This window comes from Saprolegnia parasitica (assembly GCF_000151545.1).
Source record: "Saprolegnia parasitica CBS 223.65 unplaced genomic scaffold supercont2.2, whole genome shotgun sequence".
NCBI classification, from domain to species: Eukaryota; Oomycota; class Saprolegniomycetes; order Saprolegniales; family Saprolegniaceae; genus Saprolegnia; species Saprolegnia parasitica.
The window spans coordinates 246,791-262,231 of record NW_012156396.1 but is presented as its reverse complement, the minus strand read 5'-3'; the positions used below and the strand labels follow the sequence as shown (position 1 = coordinate 262,231).

General features: G+C 60.4%; 9 protein-coding genes across 9 annotated transcripts; 5 read left to right on the top strand and 4 right to left on the bottom strand.

Annotated features, from left to right (window-relative positions):
* Positions 1-2: 2 nt before the first annotated feature.
* Positions 3-1,031, bottom strand: SPRG_00627 (hypothetical protein). Its single transcript, XM_012338851.1, has 2 exons — positions 794-1,031; positions 3-746 (listed from the first exon to the last, which is right to left on the bottom strand). Exons 1-2 carry the CDS (start codon positions 944-946, stop codon positions 30-32), a joined length of 870 nt encoding a protein of 289 aa, XP_012194241.1. The 5' UTR covers positions 947-1,031; the 3' UTR covers positions 3-29.
* Positions 1,032-1,211: 180 nt separating this feature from the next.
* Positions 1,212-3,118, top strand: SPRG_00626 (hypothetical protein; the record flags this gene model as incomplete). Its single annotated transcript, XM_012338850.1, has 2 exons — positions 1,212-1,542; positions 1,587-3,118. Exon 2 carries the CDS (start codon positions 1,943-1,945, stop codon positions 3,116-3,118), a length of 1,176 nt encoding a protein of 391 aa, XP_012194240.1. The 5' UTR covers positions 1,212-1,542; positions 1,587-1,942.
* A 50-nt stretch (positions 3,119-3,168) lies between these two features.
* Positions 3,169-4,672, bottom strand: SPRG_00625 (hypothetical protein; the record flags this gene model as incomplete). Its single annotated transcript, XM_012338849.1, has 6 exons — positions 3,169-3,291; positions 3,333-3,428; positions 3,474-3,568; positions 3,614-4,089; positions 4,143-4,612; positions 4,655-4,672. 6 exons carry the CDS (start codon positions 4,670-4,672, stop codon positions 3,169-3,171), a joined length of 1,278 nt encoding a protein of 425 aa, XP_012194239.1.
* Positions 4,673-4,996: 324 nt separating this feature from the next.
* Positions 4,997-5,646, top strand: SPRG_00624 (hypothetical protein). Its single transcript, XM_012338848.1, has 2 exons — positions 4,997-5,346; positions 5,398-5,646. Exons 1-2 carry the CDS (start codon positions 5,047-5,049, stop codon positions 5,557-5,559), a joined length of 462 nt encoding a protein of 153 aa, XP_012194238.1. The 5' UTR covers positions 4,997-5,046; the 3' UTR covers positions 5,560-5,646.
* Positions 5,569-6,996, bottom strand: SPRG_00623 (hypothetical protein; the record flags this gene model as incomplete). Its single annotated transcript, XM_012338847.1, has 6 exons — positions 5,569-5,585; positions 5,612-5,948; positions 6,005-6,155; positions 6,202-6,618; positions 6,666-6,832; positions 6,886-6,996. 6 exons carry the CDS (start codon positions 6,994-6,996, stop codon positions 5,569-5,571), a joined length of 1,200 nt encoding a protein of 399 aa, XP_012194237.1.
* A 227-nt stretch (positions 6,997-7,223) lies between these two features.
* On the bottom strand, positions 7,224-7,745 carry SPRG_00622 (hypothetical protein; the record flags this gene model as incomplete). Its single annotated transcript, XM_012338846.1, has 2 exons — positions 7,224-7,500; positions 7,559-7,745. 2 exons carry the CDS (start codon positions 7,743-7,745, stop codon positions 7,331-7,333), a joined length of 357 nt encoding a protein of 118 aa, XP_012194236.1. The 3' UTR covers positions 7,224-7,330.
* Positions 7,746-8,979: 1,234 nt separating this feature from the next.
* On the top strand, positions 8,980-11,287 carry SPRG_00621 (hypothetical protein; the record flags this gene model as incomplete). Its single annotated transcript, XM_012338845.1, has 1 exon — positions 8,980-11,287. One exon carries the CDS (start codon positions 8,980-8,982, stop codon positions 11,218-11,220), a length of 2,241 nt encoding a protein of 746 aa, XP_012194235.1. The 3' UTR covers positions 11,221-11,287.
* A 529-nt stretch (positions 11,288-11,816) lies between these two features.
* SPRG_00620 (hypothetical protein) lies at positions 11,817-13,784 on the top strand (the record flags this gene model as incomplete). The annotated part of the gene is made up of 2 exons (XM_012338844.1): positions 11,817-12,458; positions 12,507-13,784. The coding sequence occupies 2 exons, from the start codon at positions 11,817-11,819 to the stop codon at positions 13,701-13,703; spliced, it is 1,839 nt and encodes a 612-aa protein (XP_012194234.1). The 3' UTR covers positions 13,704-13,784.
* A 351-nt stretch (positions 13,785-14,135) lies between these two features.
* Positions 14,136-15,436, top strand: SPRG_00619 (hypothetical protein; the record flags this gene model as incomplete). Its single annotated transcript, XM_012338843.1, has 3 exons — positions 14,136-14,746; positions 15,047-15,331; positions 15,403-15,436. The coding sequence occupies 3 exons, from the start codon at positions 14,136-14,138 to the stop codon at positions 15,434-15,436; spliced, it is 930 nt and encodes a 309-aa protein (XP_012194233.1).
* Positions 15,437-15,441: the final 5 nt, after the last annotated feature.

The window sequence follows — 15,441 nt, the reverse complement described above, 5'->3', positions numbered from 1 at the left end:
ATATGACAATGTATTAGTAGGATGTGCGCCTAGTGGACGAGATCGTGGACGCTGCGACCTTGCAAGACGTCGCCTTCGGCGCCCACTTGCAGGTACACGTGGACGTGGAAGATGTTGATTGAGCGCTCCGGGTTGTCGTCGTAGTTCCACGCCGTGACATGCGGCGCGTTAGTTGTGATCCACTGCTCGACGTAGTCCTGGACGTCGGCATGGCGCATCTCGAGGCGGCTCCAGAGAGTCCAGTGCTCGATGCCTTCCGGCGTCGAGTACGGAAACATATTGGGCTCCATGAACGACGTTCTACCTGCCAGAGTCGTGGCGTAGATGTGTTCTTCGCGCGTCATGCCGTGCTCTTCCGAGTCGAGGAGGTCCAGATGGTCCCACTTGCGTTCCTTGCACTCGTCCGAGCGGGTCCAGTACTGGAGCTTCAGGGTGCGACGGCGCCTATCGGCATCATCGGCAAAATCGTCGTACCCCGGCCCGTCGTAGTAGGCGTCGTAGCAGTCGCCTTGAGTAGCACGAGGGGGCGACCCGACGTCCGAGCGCGGGCTGTCGACGGGACGGTTGCTTTCCGGTGCGTGAAGAGGACTGTCCGAGTTGTCGAGATCCGTGCATTCACCGTCTTCCGGAGGCGTGGAGAGTTGGGCGGTGGTGGGATCCCTAATGGTGTCTTCGTGCAGGGGGGCGTCAGAGCACTCACGTGGGTCGTGGTCTTCCGAGGGTTTGAAGTGGGTCTCATCCGTCGCCTACACATGGCACGTTGGCTTGCTGCCTATCGATCGGGAGCGCGTACCTTGCTCTTCTTGCAGGGCAACTCGTCCATGGACGACGGCGACATTCCGCCATCGAGAGAAGAGGGGGCATCCACGGAGCGCTTCCGCTTGGCGCGGGGGCCCTCGCCCGTGGAGCAAGGGGGTTGGGAGCTAATCATCGAGGAGGCAAGCATGATGTTCCGAGATACGATTCCGGGACGGGGTAGCGGGGAACCTTGGGCGGGGGACGCCTCTTTTCCGACCGAGAAATACAAAACTAACTGGCTTCACCCAATAGGAGTGGTGGGCGGCCTTTGGCGGAAGGTTCGTATCACGAGGTGCTTTACTTCTATATCCTAATTTCCGTATGCATCTGCGACAGGGTCGAGGATGGATGTTGCTTTAACAAGGTAAGAGCTCCTCCTCCATGGGGATTGGCCAAAATTACTGGCATGCAGATGGGCGTGCCACGAACCGCCTGGAAAAGCAAGATCTTGGCCGAGGCCATGGCGTCGCCTCTGCAGATGGGTGTATGGTCATGGTCCCACAAGCAGCACTGACCAGGTAGACGCTACATGGTGGTGCTCTCGGCTCACTCGTCGTCCATCGTGGCCCTCTGACCGGTCTTGCACTCCTGCCTCTGGCACCCTCCCAGGCTCGAACGCAGCAACCCGCTCAAGGCTCTCAGCCACATGGCTTGCGGTCAAGACCGCTAGGCTTGCATGACAATCGCCTGCACCTCCGACACTTGGCCATCGCTTGCGGCAATGCTCAACGCCCCGGGTCCAAGGTGGGCAAGCTACCGAGAGCCTCTCAGGATGCCGCAACGAATAGCGCACCTCGAAGACGCCACTGCTTTGCCTCACGAGCGTGCATTACGGAGGCCTCTCTCGTAGATGTATTACTACATGGCATCGCAAACTCATTTCATCCACATCGCCGCTCCAGGAAGGTTGACACGCATGGAACATGAGACGGTAAATGGAAGAATTGAACGATCTTGCCACCGAGCTGGCATCACGGCACCACGTCGCGACGCGGGACGACATCAATGTTCGAAGGATACCGAGGATGGGACTTCACACTTAGGAGCCTCGTCGTGAGCCGCTATCGTTCTATCGCTCTATCATCGATGAAGGGAAATCGCGGGCCGAGTCGGATCGCATTTTCCATCTCTCGCCCCAATCAACATGCGACTCTTTGTGCCTGCGTCGGTGGCTGCTGCCATCGTTGCCGCCGATTCGGCCAGCGACCTTTGCTTGGAACGCCCCGACTTGCCCAAGTGCGGCGCGTCGTGCTACAACCCGGCGCGCGCGGCGTGCTGCGGCTCCCAAGTGTACCTCTACTACCAGTGGAACCCGGCGACGAACGCGACCGGCGAGCAGCAGTGCTGTACGAACCGGCACAACGCTTCGTACGTGGCGTTTTCATGCAATGGCACGGCCTCGGGCAATCGCACGGTGGCCAACGCGACGCGCGAAGAGACGATTGTGGCTCCGACGACGCTTCCCGTCGTGGATGACTCGTACAACAGCGCGTCGGGCAGCGATTTCGACGACGAGCTCGGCTCGTGGGACAGCGACGTTGGCGACGACGGTGAAGACGAGGATGAGCCCATCATCGCGGGGGTCAATGCCCACAACGACGACGATGCAACACATGGCAGCAATTCCACGACCGCCCACAACAGCTCGTCGACGACGCCAACGATGCACCCAGGAACGCATACCCACTCAACGCCGCTGCCCACGACGTCCAACAGCTCCTCCAGCTCCCACGACAACGGTCACGACGACGCGGAGGTCGGTGACGGCGAAGACGACGTTGATTCTGACATCGACGCTACCGAAGACGCCGATACCGAAGATGTCGGTGCCGACGCGGACGCTGCTGATGGCGAAGACTCTGACATCGATGCTGACACTGACAACAGCCGTGTGGCAACGGACGCTCCGCGCTCGCCCGAGCCCACAACCCACAGCACTGGTAACCACTCCACGCCCGAGCCCACAGCCCACAGCAGTGGTAACCACTCGACGCCCGAGCCCACAGCCCATATCAGTGGCAACCACTCGACGCCCGAGCCCACAGCCCACAGCATCGGCAACCACTCCACGCGCGATGAACCTCAATTGCTCAACACATCCGTCGAACACGAGAAGCAGACGCACGTGCCCGGCGCGGCCTTGACGCACTCCAACTCGACCACCAACAACTCGACGCACAATGCAACGCGCACCAACCGCACGGGGAGCAACGTCAGCGACGAGAGCACGATCCAGCGGCCGTCCAGCGCCACAGGCACTGTCCAGCACTGCGCAGGTCTGCTCGCGGTGCTCTGCATCGTTGGGAGCATGCTCGTGTAGTAGCCCAAGTACATCCAGCAAGGTGAAATTTCATATAAACCAATGTTTGCTTACAACGTCCCGTCGTCGTTCTCGGCCATCATTGCCGGCGTTTTGAAGCTCGCGATGGCGAGTTCGGCGGTTGAAATCAGCGACAACAGATGGTCCATGAGGGCTTTCACGGTCGCAATGCCCTACGCTCGCATGAGCACACTGTGGTGGCGCATTCCCCGACCTCTTCGCGGAGCTCGTGCTTCTGAGCGTACTTGGCATTGGGGGGCGCGCCTGTGATGGCCTTTGTGTTGGTAAGAACAACCTCGATCGAATACGACTAGAGATGAGAGCTGAGTGAGTGCCAGCGTTCGCGGTACAGCACCTTTTCGAGAAGGGTCCACGCAGCCACGTGCTCGGCGAGCGTGGCCTCGCACGCAACCCGCTCGCTCTCATTGGCAATCGCGGCCACCAACGGACCTATAATCATCACTGATAGCACCATGCAGCAGAAATTCTTCCTACGTGTGGCGCTGTATTTTTTGAAGATGGTTTCCATGTCCGGCGTAAAGGTCGAGAGCGCGTGCACGGCGGGGGAGAGAACGCGACGCTTGGCACGGATGAGCTTGGTGGTTTCCGGAACACGTGGCACTAAGGCCGGCACGGGGAGATCCAGTGACGACGCGACGTTAACTACGGCCTTGCTTGGTGGCTCATTTGCGCCGACGGTCGCAGGCACTCGCTGGACTGGGGATGAGATCTTGGCAAGAGTAGCCTTGGGCTTGGGCGTCGCCTTGGCCTTGGCCTTGGGCATCTCGACTGAAGCTGCTTCGACAACCTTGGGAAGCTCAGCAACAATCTTCGGGGCTGGCTTGGCCTCGATCTTTGGAGCCGGCTCGACCTTCAGAACGGGCTCGACCTCGATCTTTTTGGCTATTTCATGCGTGATCGCCTCGAGCTGGTCGGACGTTAGTGCCGAAGCGAACGCTGTCAAAGGCTTCCTACTGTATACAAAATATGATGCATGAGCTTGTGGTGTCAATGGGCGACGTACTCAGGGATGGCCACTGCTGGCGTGTCCGGTTGCCAAATGACAGTGCGTGTCCGCTTGCGCTCACCGCGCGTCGGCTTGTCCTCAAGGAGCTTGGAGCTGCGCGACTTGTAGTCTTCCACAGACTTGGCGTGGCGGTCTTTGAGCCGGTCTTTCTCGGTGCTGTCCAAGAGCCGCTGCACGATGAGCTTCTTCGCAATGCGCCCGGTTTCGTAGAACGAGTAGCCGCGCCCGTCGTCCTCGGGGCTGAGCGTGCAGAGGTGGTTCACAGACGCATCTTCGGGGTACGTGAGCAGCTCAAAGGCCTCGTCGCCAACGCGCAGGACGCTCGGCTCTGTCTTGTCGGCCGAGAACGTGAGCGAGAGGTCATCAGCCACGGAGCCGTCCTGGAGCTTGGCCAGCAGCTCGGGCGTCAGGCGGATCTTCGCCGCCCACTTGAGCGAGGCCGGGTCCGTTGCGTGGTACAGCGCGTACTACGCAGGTATGAGCTAGGCGGTGCTGACAGGTCGGTGTACCTTGGCGGACGGCTCCATCGCGGTCGGTCGCGCTGCGTAGGATTGGCTCTTTTTTAGCCAATCCTGGCATATCTTCGCAAATAGTGTATTATGAAGCATCCACGAGGCCAGATCTCCGCAGTAGAGCTATTAGAGCTGGCATACAAAACGTTGTATGCTTGGCGCACCGAAGCCGTTGGATCGCAGCGGATTCAAGCGCGTGTACTGCGGTCTTTGCTGCGTGTCGGGTAAAAGGTAACAGTAATAGTGTCTGCATTTCGTCGCGCACACGGAAATAGCGTGCATTAATTGGACCAATGGCCTGCCGGTGTATCATGGGCTTTTGACCAATCCGGAGCGGCTGACGTCGGCGGCGTTGTCAGATTTCAACCCGCACAGACACGCGACCGACGATGATGCTCATGCGGCGAGCGGCGCGGTTCTCGACGACGGCGGTGCCACGTGTGACGATCATGAGCCCCGACTACGTCAAGGAGACGCCGCTGCTTCTCTCAACCCGCGACCACATCGAAGGCCGCGAGGTCATCCAGGAGCTCGGCATGGTCTGCGGCAACGTCGTCCGCACCAAGAACATCCTCGAAGACATTCTCGCTGCGTTTGGCGGCGTCCTCGGCGGCGAGACGCGGTCATACTCGTCGCTCATGAACGAGACCAACAACGAAGCCGTGCACCGTATGAAGGCGGCTGCGCTCGTAACCCTCATCGCCGTATTGCCACCTATCCTCCTCAACCCTCTGGTGTAGGCCCAAGGCGCCACGGCTGTCGTGCGCACCAAGTTTGAGACCAACCTCGCCATGAACCGGTTCGTCTTTGGCTTGCACTGCAGCAGCGTTTGCTACGGCACGGCCGTTATCTGCCGCCCGAAAACGTCGACCAAGACGCACAAGGAGCACGACGACGAGTAGATGCCTTTGCTATTGGTTCGCAGAGCCTGCAGCTTCTCGAGCAGAAATAGACCTGTATGCTGTATATCGCCGGCCTTGGATACTTCCCAGTCGCTCTCGTTCGCGTCGTTCTCGTCATCGCTGTACTGGCACTTGGCCGGCTCGACGTGGAACCCGCCGCCAAACACAGGCTTGGGCCGGGCAGTGACGTCGATCGTGTACTTGTCCCGGGGCCGTCGGCGACTGGGCTTGAACGAGCTCAGAGTAGGCGCGTCCGCGGGCGGTAGCGGTACGTCGTCGCCGGCGTCGAGTACGTCGTCTTGCAGCTTGTACTGGTTCGAGACGCGGCCATTCATGCCTTTGCGCTGAAAGTACTCAACGCGGTCCTTGAGCTTGCTCACCATGTTGCCCTATAATTGCGTGCATTCGACCTTAATGCATACAAAAAGAGTGGGATCGGTCGTACCTTGCGCATCTTGGCCACTCGGTTGCGCTCGTCCACGTCGCGGTGTAGGTCGTTGAGGCACTGCTCCTTCTCGAGCTTGGCGGCGGCCAGCTCGAGCCCTTGCTCGTGCTTTCGCCGCTCGATCTCCTTGCGCTTGGCCTCCATCAAGTGTCTACGAGCGTTATCGGCAAAGTGTTGATGCTACATGAACAACGTACTTGCGGTTCTTTTCCCGTTCGCGGGCCGTGCCCGCTTGCGAAAGCACTTGTTGGGCATATTCTTGCTGGGCTTTCGTGACCTGCAGTACGCGCTGGGCGTGGTGCAAGCGCCAGTCGACCTTGGCCCGCGCCTTCTCGACCTCGATTTGGATGACTAGTACATGGCGTGGGAAGAGGCGTCCGCTGTAGTAGTGCCGACCTGCGAGCTTGTCGACGCTGTGCAGTGTCGGTGCTCTCGAGATCGCGACGGGCAAAAACGCTTTGGGGCGCATGTACCCATGGGACGTATCCAAGCCGCGATCCTGCGCAAGAGTCTCGTCCTTGTCGCCTTTCCAGGAAATGGATGTCTGCAGCCGCTGGACCTGCAGCCGCTGCTTCTCACGCTGCTTGCGCTCCGCTCGGGATTGGAACGAGCGACTACAATTCATGCAGTTGAGCTGAGATACGACGACGACGCGGCGGACGTGGGTTGTGGCGATGGTGACGTCGACGGCGCCGGGGCCTCGTCCATCTTGACGGCCGTCAGGAACGTTCGCATCCCATTGATGGGGTCCAGCACCATCTTGGCTCGGACTTCACGCTCGCGCTTGCTCATGTCTGTAAAGTCGGTCGGGGTGCGTGGCCGGGGTTGCTACAGGTCGTCGTTCATTGTCCTCCCCGTACAAGCAATCTCACACGACGTACCGCAACCACCTTGATCGGACCCGACGCATTTCTGTAGAAGCGAACGCGGTCGCCGAGGAGAAAGTTCAGCGGCACCGAGTCGTCGGTGGCGCTGTCTTCGTCGGCCGACATACTCTCGTTGTCCATCGTGTCAGGCGAGTTAAAATTAGTCCACCATGTCACGACCCCTACCCCCACGCGTGGCAACCCCCTCAATCTCCAAGCACGAGGGTCTGTCTCTTTCGAATCCCACGCCTGGGGGTCGTCGTCGTTCTGCCGCGCCGCTTGCTCCACATGGACCACTTCGCGACGCCCATGCGACGGGAACGAAGAGGCATGGAAGGACAATGGCAATCAAGGTGAGATGACAGATGGTATGACCGGATCCTTGGCGACATACGCGTTCTCTGATATGAAAGGTAACTCGTCATGCTTGCTATAATAGCTTGCTTGCAATGGTGGAGGATTACGAGGTCTCCACGGAGCGCAAGGTGCTGCGTCGGGATTGAAGCGCTTCTTCCTGCAGCGCTTCGAGGCGCGCACTGGCGTCGACGAGGCTGGCAAAGTACGAGTGCTGGTCGTCGCACTTGGGAATGGTGTCGATGAGCGTCTGCTGGACAACGACCGTGGAAATACCTACACGCAGACGCAGTATGATAGCAAGATGCGCTCGTGAGAGGAGTGGCCGTCGCACTGGGATAATGCTTCTTTAAGAGCGCCGTGTCCTTCTCGAGCGTGCGCAGCGCGGGCGGAAAGCCGGATAAGACGCGCTCATCAGCGTCGTCTTCTTCCACGTCTGTGCCGCTGCTGTAGTCGGCATCCACGTACTGGACGCCCTTTGGAAGTGGCTTGGCGAGAACGTTCCGAGACTGGCCACGCATCGCCTTTTCATGTGGGGAGGCTGCCGGCATAGCACTGCTCTTCGTCACCAGCGTCTTGAGAACCGTAGCATTCATATCCGTTTGTCTAGACTACACTGACACCTGTTCGGCAACGCCATGGGATTTGTCGTGCCACGTACGCGCTTCGGAGCTCGGGGCGAGAGGGCCGAAGCCGCGGCCGGCTTGGCATGTGGCCGCAGCGTAGCCTTCCTTGACGATCGCATGCTTGCAGCGAGGCTCGGCCCCGACGACGTCCGAGACGAGCGAAGGTTGCGCCGGCCCATGTTCGCTCCGCTGTCTGAATCTCTGCTGTTTTTTTGCCATTTCGCACGACTTTTTAGATAGGGCCCCCTACTTGACGATCCGCGACATCAGCGTGCGAGCCGGTGACGATGTGGCACTAGAGCGAAAACACCCTCGCAGTCGACTGCAGTCGCACTACGACGCTCTATGCAAGAAATACGTGTTGGTGCTTTGCCGCTCGCCGTCATTGCTGGGTTGTCGAACGCGACAGGCTGTCGCCGCTCCATGAAGGTAGTGAGGTGGTGGTCGACGTGTGCTCCCACCTGTTGACGCAGCCGAGCTGCACCTACAACAGAGGTTGCCACATTCATCTTGTCGGTGCTGTCTATCTGGTCATCACCGTGTCTGGCCGCAGACGATCCACTGAAGCGCCGTTCCCGCGCTCGGTATTATTGAGTCGTTTGGACACTGACGTAGATAGCCCCATCGCGAGGGGTCTGTGAGCAAGTGGCGCGCATGCATGTTACTACAGCCAAGGACATAAACATACGTCCTTACTATTACCAAGGGCTATTACGTAGCCTACACACAGAGCACACAGAGAACAGAGTCCGATGCAGCACCATGATTGCCATTTGCCTTTTCGAGGGGTGGTCAAAAACGCTTTTTAGGGCCCCTACAATCCGGTGTTGGCACTGGATCTGTGGGTCCTTCAGAAAAGCCATTTGGGGTTCGCATCAGCTGCATGCTGCGTTGGACGAACTCGCCGCTCTGGGCGGTCGGAAGGCCGTCGCCGCCATCTGCCGCTGCCCAGCAGCATTACGCACGGCGACCATGTGCAGCTTCTGCACTCGTATGACAACTCGCAAGCGACCCCGCGCCTGATCATGGATCGGCCGCTGCCTGTACCTTTGTCGTCCTGCAAAGGCGGGTCCGAAGCTCATTGTTCAAATTGCCCAGCCTCGACCACTCGACTGTACAGAAGCGAGCTATGGTCTTTGTCGTCGCGCTCGCTGCGCTACTCGCGCCTCTCGTGGCAGCCTATCACCCGTCGCACGGCAGCGGCGCGCTCGGCCATCCCATCAGCTTTGACTCGCCCAAGGGCGACAACAGCAGCAGCTCGAGCTCGCGCCCGGACCCCGTCGCCGTCGCTGCGAACGGATCCGACCCGCTCGCGTCCATGTACCGTACGTCGACGGACCAGTCGTGGCTCGCGCCGCCGCGCAACCTGCACGCGTCGATCAAGGACATGCCGATCCCGACGAACCGCTGGTGGGGCAACCTCATTAGCGCCGGAAAGGACAACGCCGAGCTGCGCGCGTGGGCCAACCCGTACGCAGTTGCCATGCACCGCGATGCGATCGGCGTCTCGTACCCGCCGTCGAGCCGCGTCTTTGGCGGCTCCTCGGGCAACGGCAAGGCGCCGCGCTACTACCTCCACGGTATCGGCAACGACCTCTTCGTCTCGGCCACCGAGCTCAAAGCGTCGGGCGCGACGCCGTTCCAGATCCGCAAGTGGGACGACCTCGGCGTGACCGTCACAGCGTCCTATGGTGGCAAGAGCGTCGAGTCGAGCTTCGTGAGCGGCATGGCGTACGTCAGCGCCAAGTACCATGGCCTCACGCCCCGCCTCACGACGACGCACGGTATCACGCGCGTGAACGGCCAGGCCGTCACGGCCGGCGCGTCGTTTGCATCCGCCTCCAAGCTCGCGCTCACGATGGGCAACGGCATGGTGTGGGTGCTCTACGCCTCGTCGCCTCTCTCGTGGTCGCTCACGTCGTCGACCGAGCTCACGGCGACGGGCCCCGCGACAGGCACGACCGTGCGCCTGGCGCTGGCCTCCAAGGGCAGCGATGGCAGCGACTACGACGCGTACGCCGACTGCATCGTCCACGGTGGCAGCGTCACGACAACGACAAGCAGCTACGCGTTCAAGTGGGCGACCGAAGGCGCGTGCAGCAAGGGTCTCTTGCACTTTGGGCTGCAGCACCATATCGATACGCTATCGCCGTCGTCCGCGACGCGACTCCACGCCACGGGCCTCGCGCTCGAGTCGACGACGCGTGGCAAGCTCTTTGCGCTCGTGACCAAGGAGAGCTGGCGCTTTGACGAGAAGGACCTTGTGCCTGCGTCGTTCTTCCCGCGGCAGTCGCCGTCCAAGGCGCGCGTACCGAGCGTGCTCAAGGCCCTTCAAGCGGACATTGCGGCGCCCTGGAACCTCGCGATCGGTGGCTCGTACTACTTTAACGGCAAGGCGGCCCAAAAGTACGCATCGCTCTGCCTCATTGCGTCCGACAAGGCGGTGGTCGGCGACGACACGGCGCTCTTGCGCAGCTGCCAGAAGAAGCTCGAGACCGTCCTCGCGCCGTTCATCGACAATTCGTGGACGTACCCGCTCGTGTACGACAGCGTGTACAAGGGCATTGTGAGCTCCGAGGGCTTTGTCAAGAAAGACCTCAACGCCGACTTTGGCAACACCATGTACAACGACCACCATTATCACTACGGGTACTGGATCGCGACCGCCGCGATTGCCAACAAGGTGCACCCGAGCTGGTTGCGCCTCGGGGACCTCAATGCCCGGGCCGCGACGCTGGTGCGTGACGTGGCCAACGCCGACAGCGGCGACAAGGCGTTCCCGACCTTCCGCATGTTTGATTGGTACAAGGGGCACTCGTACTCGCACGGCGTGACGGCGCTCGCGGACGGGAAGGACCAAGAGAGCTCGTCCGAAGACATCAACTTCCATTACGGCATGGCGCTCTTTGGCAGCGTGACCAAGAACAGTCCGATGGCGGGCCTCGGCCAGCTGCTTCTGACGCTCAACGCACGCGTCGTCAAGACGTACTTCCTCATGGACTCGAGCAACGTCGTGCAGCCGATCGAGATGCGTCCGAACAAGGTGCTCGGCATCTTCTTTGACAACAAGGCCGACTACGCCACGTGGTTCAGTGCTGAAAAGTACTGCATCCACGGCATCCAAATGATCCCGACGACGCCCGTGACCGAGTACGTCCGCACCAAGAAGTTTGTGCAGGAAGAGTGGGACGAAGTCCTCGCGCCGCTCCCGCTCATTGCCAAGAAGCAAGTCGACAACGCGTGGGCGTCGCTTTTGTACCTCAACTATGCCAGTGTCAACGCCGACGTCGCGCTCGAGATGCTGCAGAAAGTGCCCATGGACGACGGCCTCACGCGCGCCTGGGCCTTGTATCTGGCGTCGGCCATGTAAGCCGAAATGTGTAAACACCTAGTTGTCGTAAAATGCTATCTAATCATTCCGTTGCACAACACTACTATCTGTTTGTCGCCCTTGAGTTCTTAGTGGGCCGCGCCGGCGAAAAGTAGAAAATGAAAAGAGTTGGGTCCGAGCACAATGGTCAGCCACTTTCAGTCGTCGACTCGTGTTCATCTGATCGCGCGTCCGTGCGATCGTGCACAATCGATGTCAGAGTCCCCACAATAATTATGTCAAAAATACGCAGCAACCCTAATCGCTGCTGCTTTTCTCCGTAACGATGAATGCCGGACGCAAGCCGTGGGCCTCGACGTGATGCTGCGCAATGACAATCCACAGCAGTAAGGGGAAGCAGTGGTCGGAGCATTTGTCGTGTTCGTACATCTTCGCTGTCGAGGACAACGTTGTCGAGTCGACACACCGTCCCTTCGACGCCGCATCCGGATAGCCGACGCTGGTCGGCGGCGGGGCGACGCCATCGCTTGTCAACGGGTTGAAAGCCCGTGTCATCCGTCCTGGATCGCGTTGCGATTTAAAAGCCCCGTGTCATCCGTCCTGGATCGCGTTGCGATCTGCGGTCATTTGGCAAGATGCAGTGGTCGAGTGCTATCGCCGTGGCCGTCGTCGCGATCCTCGTTCTCGCGACGCGCGATGAGCTCATCGGCTCCTCGGACGCCATCGCCGCCAAGTTCCCAGGCGACACCATGGACCTCCGCGCCATCGTGAGCCCGCGCTTGTCGGGCGTCGGCATCCGCCTCTTTGCGCAGCTCACGCGCGTGCCTGTGATCGGCCGCCTCGTGCTTCAAGTGCTCCGCGCCGACAACGACGTCATTGCCGTGCGCGAGTTTGCGTCAACCGTGACCGACTCGCCCATGTACTACCCCGTGCACGTGCTTGGCGCCGACGAGCGTGCGGCCCACGACGCCAAGGCCGCCGGGTTTGACGTTCACGATCTCACGTTTGCGCCCATTGGCGAGAACCTAGCCTTCCAGCGCTGGACGATCCAGGATTACACGGACAAGTACAAGGCGGGCGCCGTGACGCCGCTGCAGGTGGCGAAAGCCGTTTTGGCCGCGATCGCCGAGTCGGATGCCCGGCCCGTCCCTCTGCGTGCGTTCATTGAAGTCAAAACCGACGAAGTTCTGCGCGAAGCCGCCGCGTCGACAGCGCGGTACGCTGCGGGAAAGCCGATGGGCGTGCTGGATGGCGTGCCCGTTGCCGTCAAAGACGAGGTTTATGCTGCCGCCCATCTCTTGTCTCACCGACCACGTCGTACTTAGGTCGACCTCGCAGGTTACAACTCGACGTACGGCACGGGCTTTCTCGGTCCCCTCAACGGCCCCGTGGCGCTTGATGCACCGCCGATTGCGCGTCTCCGGGCGGCTGGCGCGCTCTTCGTCGGCAAGACCAACATGCACGAGTGCGGTCTCGGCACGACCGGCATCAACCCGTCACATGGCACTGTGCGCAACCCGTACAATCAAAACCACATGACGGGCGGTTCCTCGAGCGGGTCGGCGGCGGCCGTCGCCGCGGGCTTGGTGCCGCTTGCGATCGGCGTTGACGGCGGCGGCTCGATCCGCATCCCCGCCGGTCTCTGCGGCGTCGTGGGCTTGAAGCCCAGCTACCAGCGCATCCCGTGCTACTTTCCCGCGTCGCCGAGCTTGGCGTATGTGGGGCCGATCGCTGGATCCGTCCAAGACGCCGCTCTGGCGTATGCCATCATGTCGGGGCCCGAGGCAACGCTGCCGATGAGCCAGCTCCAGCCGCCCGTGCACATTGATGCGACCGCGCTCGAATCGACGGCCCTCCAAGGCGTGCGCGTCGGCATCTTCCGCGAGTACCTCCAAGGCACGGACCCCGAGATCGTTGCGGCATTCTGGGCCACGGCGCGGCACCTCGAGTCGCTTGGTGCGACGCTTGTCGACGTGGTGATTCCCAACTTGCAGGCGATTCATTTCAGCCACTCGGTCACGATCGTGAGCGAAGAGGCGCTCAACGCCGATGCGCATTACGACAAGATCGCGTCGTTCTCGCCCGAGGTTCAGATCACGCTCCAGTTTAGCCGCAGCGTGTTTACGAGCATGGACTTTGTCGCGGCGCAGCGCATTCGAGGCTACGCCATGCGCGTCACGAAAGAGCTCTTCCAGTCGATTGACGTCTTGCTGACGCCGACGACAGGCGTCGCTGCGCCGGCGTTGACCCCGGACGTCTTCGAGTCGGGCCTGAGCGACCTGAGTTTAACGATTGCGCTCATGCGCTACATCATTCTCGGCAACTTTGCCGGCATTCCGTCAATGACGGTACCGGTCGGGTACTCGGCCGACGCCAAGCTGCCTCTCTCGATGCTGCTGCAGACCTTCCACTACAACGAGCACGAGCTCTTGCATTTGGCCCGTGTGCTCGAAAAGCACGCGCCGCCGGCCAAGCCCGCCTCGTTCTACTACTCGATCCTTGACGACGCGACCAAGCACTAAGATCGTAGTCGAATGGCGACGTCGAAACGATTTTCATGTCTCGCTCGTCCTGCGATCCAAATACATGCCCTATGCACGGAACGTCCATCCCGAAGGCGTGCACGACTGCTGCAGTGCATGGAATTATGCGGAGATGGGGCAGTCCCTGGTGTAGACTTGGTGGTAGCTCGACAAACTACATACATTTGCAGTTGACCACAGGCGCCGCCAACGAGTGCGTCCTCCACAGCTGTCGAGACCACGCTTGGCTTTTATTCGCTCCACCCCGACCAGGGGTACATAATAGCTATTATGCCCGCGACCCGTGTCCGTGACCAGACTCTGTCTAAAGATCTGACTTTGCACTAAGCTCGTTGTCCAATGTACAATACCAGGTTCTCTATGGTATACTCAAGCTCATATTCAACAAGATCGTCGTCAAGACAGCACGAGATGGCGACGGAGCTCCACCTCAACTACTTCAACATCCCTGCGCGGGGCGAGCTCACGCGGCTACTCTGCGCGTACGGCGACCTTCCGCTCAGCGAGACGCGCTACTCGTTCCGAGAGTACTTTGCGACGAAAGCCTACCTGGACCTTCCGTTCGGCCAAGTGCCGACGCTCCACGTGGACGGCAAGGTGTTTGCGCAGAGCATTGCGATCGCGCGCTACGTAGCCAAGCGTGTTGGCCTGTACCCAGGTGACGCGCTACTCGCACTCGCGGCCGACAGCGTCGTCGACGCCATCAGCGATGTCTACTCGGAAGTCTGCCCCGTCGTGTACGCCAAAATGGACGCCGACATGCGCGCAAAGAAGCTTGCGCACGTGAACCAGCACGTGCTGCCGACGGCGCTGGCGGCGCTCGAGCGGCGGCTCGTTGGCGCCTACTTTGCCGGCGAGGCGCTCTCGTTCGCTGACATTTACCTCCTTGACCTCTTTGACAACGTCGTCGCGGGCTTTCCAGGCCAAATCACCGTGTCGACTCAAGCGTACCCCAAGCTCCAGGCGCTCGTGGCTGCTCTTCGGAAAAGCGACAAGCTGCGGACGTACTACGCGTCCAAGTTGTAGAGACGATTTTCCCCTGCTCGTTTCAGAGCTTAGCAATAACGAGCAAGATCTATGTCTTCTCGACCCCCTCCGGAAGCGTCGTCCTGTAGGCCACGTTCGAGCTTCTTACCAAGCATGGCGACGCTATTCGCCCGAGGCTGGAAAATACTTCCTCCGTCGTTGTAGTTGAAATGCACCAATCACTGCACGGCGCGGCATCCATTGGAGCCAATCACAGGCGTTGGTTGACGGTGGAAGCATCTTCCAGGCATATTTTGCTTGTCATTCTTCGTCCAGCTCATTCTTCAATTTACCAGTATGTTCACGTCCCGATCTATTTCCAAGAGCTTTGTCTCGGTGGCCCAGCGCGAAGGTGTCGGCGCGACCGTGCGCCGGTCCATTGGTCACCCGATGCTGCGCCGCCTCGACCCGTTCTTGATGCTCGACGAGTTCCACGTGCAGCTCCCCGGCGGGTTTCCCGACCACCCGCACCGCGGCTTTGAGACCATCACGTATCTCTTGCCGCACTCGCCCGGCACGATGCTTCACGAAGACTTTTGCGGCCACCGCGGCGAGCTCGCGCCTGGTGACCTCCAGTGGATGTGCCCAGGCCGCGGCATCGTCCACTCGGAGATGCCTGCGAGCCGCAACCAAGCCCGCGATTGGGCTCCAGCTTTGGCTCAATTTGCCCAAGTCGCTCAAGATGACCGAG

Coding starts and splice junctions, on each gene's coding strand:
- SPRG_00627 (XM_012338851.1), bottom strand. CDS start 946: ATGCTTGCCTCCTCGATGATTAGCTCCCAACCCCCTTGCTCCACGGGC. Junction 747..793: donor TGCCCTGCAAGAAGAGCAAG/GTACGCGCTCCC, acceptor TGCCATGTGTAG/GCGACGGATGAGACCCACTT.
- SPRG_00624 (XM_012338848.1), top strand. CDS start 5,047: ATGATGCTCATGCGGCGAGCGGCGCGGTTCTCGACGACGGCGGTGCCA. Junction 5,347..5,397: donor GTATGAAGGCGGCTGCGCTC/GTAACCCTCATC, acceptor CCTCTGGTGTAG/GCCCAAGGCGCCACGGCTGT.